Source organism: Octopus bimaculoides, chromosome 1 (assembly GCF_001194135.2).
Source record: "Octopus bimaculoides isolate UCB-OBI-ISO-001 chromosome 1, ASM119413v2, whole genome shotgun sequence".
Taxonomy (NCBI): domain Eukaryota; kingdom Metazoa; phylum Mollusca; class Cephalopoda; order Octopoda; family Octopodidae; genus Octopus; species Octopus bimaculoides.
The window spans coordinates 193,368,590-193,370,740 of record NC_068981.1 but is presented as its reverse complement, the minus strand read 5'-3'; the positions used below and the strand labels follow the sequence as shown (position 1 = coordinate 193,370,740).

Below are 2,151 nucleotides of genomic sequence, written 5' to 3'. Positions count from 1 at the left end.
ATATATATATATATATATATATATATATATATATATATACACACACACACACACACACACACACACGCTCTTATATATATATATATATATATATATACACACACACGGCAATCAATAACAATAACAGTAGAGATTTGAGATGTCCAAATTGGGTCATTTCTCCCAATTATGTACCCAGCAATGTCAACAGAAACTTCCAGAATGAGTTTCATGTCAGCTGACAGATGTGTGACATTGAAACTCTGCAAGCATTTAATAGTTCCAAACACTTTCTCAGAAGAGATATATTAAAAGCCTGTCCCTTGCCAATATTTACCATTGAACTTGTTTGGATGGCATTTTGTGGAACACCACTCTTCTACTCACCCCATATCCATATTCACCATACACATCAAAATCTAATTCCAAAAGATGATAAAAGCGTTAGTGAGAGAGGATCGTTTGAGATATCTAAATGGAGTCAACTCTGTGGTGGTACCACTGCTGGTTTATCAAATTTCTGTACGGTTATTAAATGTCCCTTAACCAATTTCTAGGCCGTAGCAGACATTGAATATTTGAATGAGAGTTAATAACACTGTATTGATTATCTCAGTATATCTATAATTGACAAACTCAGAATGGTAATTGCTAGGCCTGGTGTTTGCTTGTTGATATTTCTGTCCAATCCTGCAGACTCTCCACTATACCTACTCCTTCCCTAAAACATTACTCCTCTAGAATTCCACCCCTTCTAATATCTTTCTTGCAATATTTTCATTTACAAAGCTTCAAGAGGATCATCAATAGAAGGGGACAGATCCTCCCTCCCAAACCAGCAAGAAAAATAAATAAAAGTGTTGATTCCAGAATAATAAAATACACCTGGTTTACTCTAGATTGGACGATGTTAGGAAGTCTACCTGGCAGTAGAAACAATGCCAAACATGGAATGTGTAAGCAACACTACATCTTCTGTCCTCTCTGAGTGAGAAAAGACTTTGAAGAACAACCAATGTGACAGTCTGTCCAGCTCAGGCCAATATGGAGGGTAGGTGAATGATGATGATGATAATATACTTACCATTTTTACCACAATAGCTACAGTTGAATCCTGATTTATTTATTCCATCAACAGACCCTGCAGCAGTACCATGCCAGAGGCCATCAACTTCATTTCTCATCTGTGGATTTTCTACCTCATACTTTTTTTTCAATGTCTGGTATCCATGGTATAATGTTTTATTTTGAATTCTCTCAATCTGTAGAAAAGAAAATATATTTATGAAAAAACAATCAATTCACTTCTTTGACAAGGAAATAACGTTTGCAGTGAGAAGCCTCAACCATATCTGATTAGCTTTTTTTTTATATATTTTTGATACCAATTTTGATTCAACTGTAAATTTTGGTAAGGCACAATAGTTTAGCTGAAAAATGGTGTTGCATTTACAATTCAATATAAAAAGTTAAAGCAGAGGTATTTTTGTTGAGCAAAGATTTCTTGTGAATATCCAAAAACACATAAATCCATCTCAAAATGGGTTGATACATCATCATCATCTTTGTTTAACATTTGTCTTCCATGCAGGTATGGGTGGGATGGTCTGACAGGAGCCGGCCAGGCAGAAGCCTGCACCAGACATCTGTTTTGGAAGGGTTTTTATGGATGGATGCCCTTCCTATCACCCACCTCTTTACGGTGTGGACTGGATGCTTTTTATGTGGCACTCGCACTGACAGGGTCACCCAGTAACTTGCAAGACAAAAATCTTTTGAGAGAGGAGGGGACATAGGAGGAGGTGATCTTGTGTCAGATGATGAAATCTTTCATATAACCTTTCATAGTGAGACAGAAACAAGGGTCTTGCTGTAAGGAGGTACAAGGTTACCTGGCTGGTGTGGAGAGAGATATAGATAGATCAGGAATGAGGACAGTAACAAGCGTGCTGTCACTAAGGACATACAATGAGATTAAAATTTTTTATACAAACAAAATATCTCTTAACATTTTCTTAGCAATAAACCATCCAGTATTGTTTATAAATAGAATTAAAAATACAAACTTTGATTATACGAGATAAAGGCAAATTCCGATGGAAAGTTGCCTGGATGTCATCATATTCTGGTCCACTTGTGACTGGAACAATTTTAATTAATTCCTTGTCTCCC

At 36.3% G+C, this 2,151-nt stretch overlaps 1 protein-coding gene across 1 annotated transcript in view; it reads right to left on the bottom strand.

The window, feature by feature from the left end:
- The window catches only part of LOC106882108 (protein mono-ADP-ribosyltransferase PARP15), a 3,542-nt gene that overhangs the window by 1,291 nt on the left and 100 nt on the right, over positions 1-2,151 (bottom strand). Inside the window, exons 1-2 of the mRNA XM_014932669.2 lie at positions 2,046-2,151; positions 1,064-1,241 (exon numbers count right to left, since the gene is read on the bottom strand). The exon at positions 2,046-2,151 is cut by the window's right edge and continues 100 nt beyond it. Coding sequence (XP_014788155.1) covers positions 1,064-1,241; positions 2,046-2,151 — 284 coding nt within the window. The remainder of the gene's footprint in view (positions 1-1,063; positions 1,242-2,045) is intronic.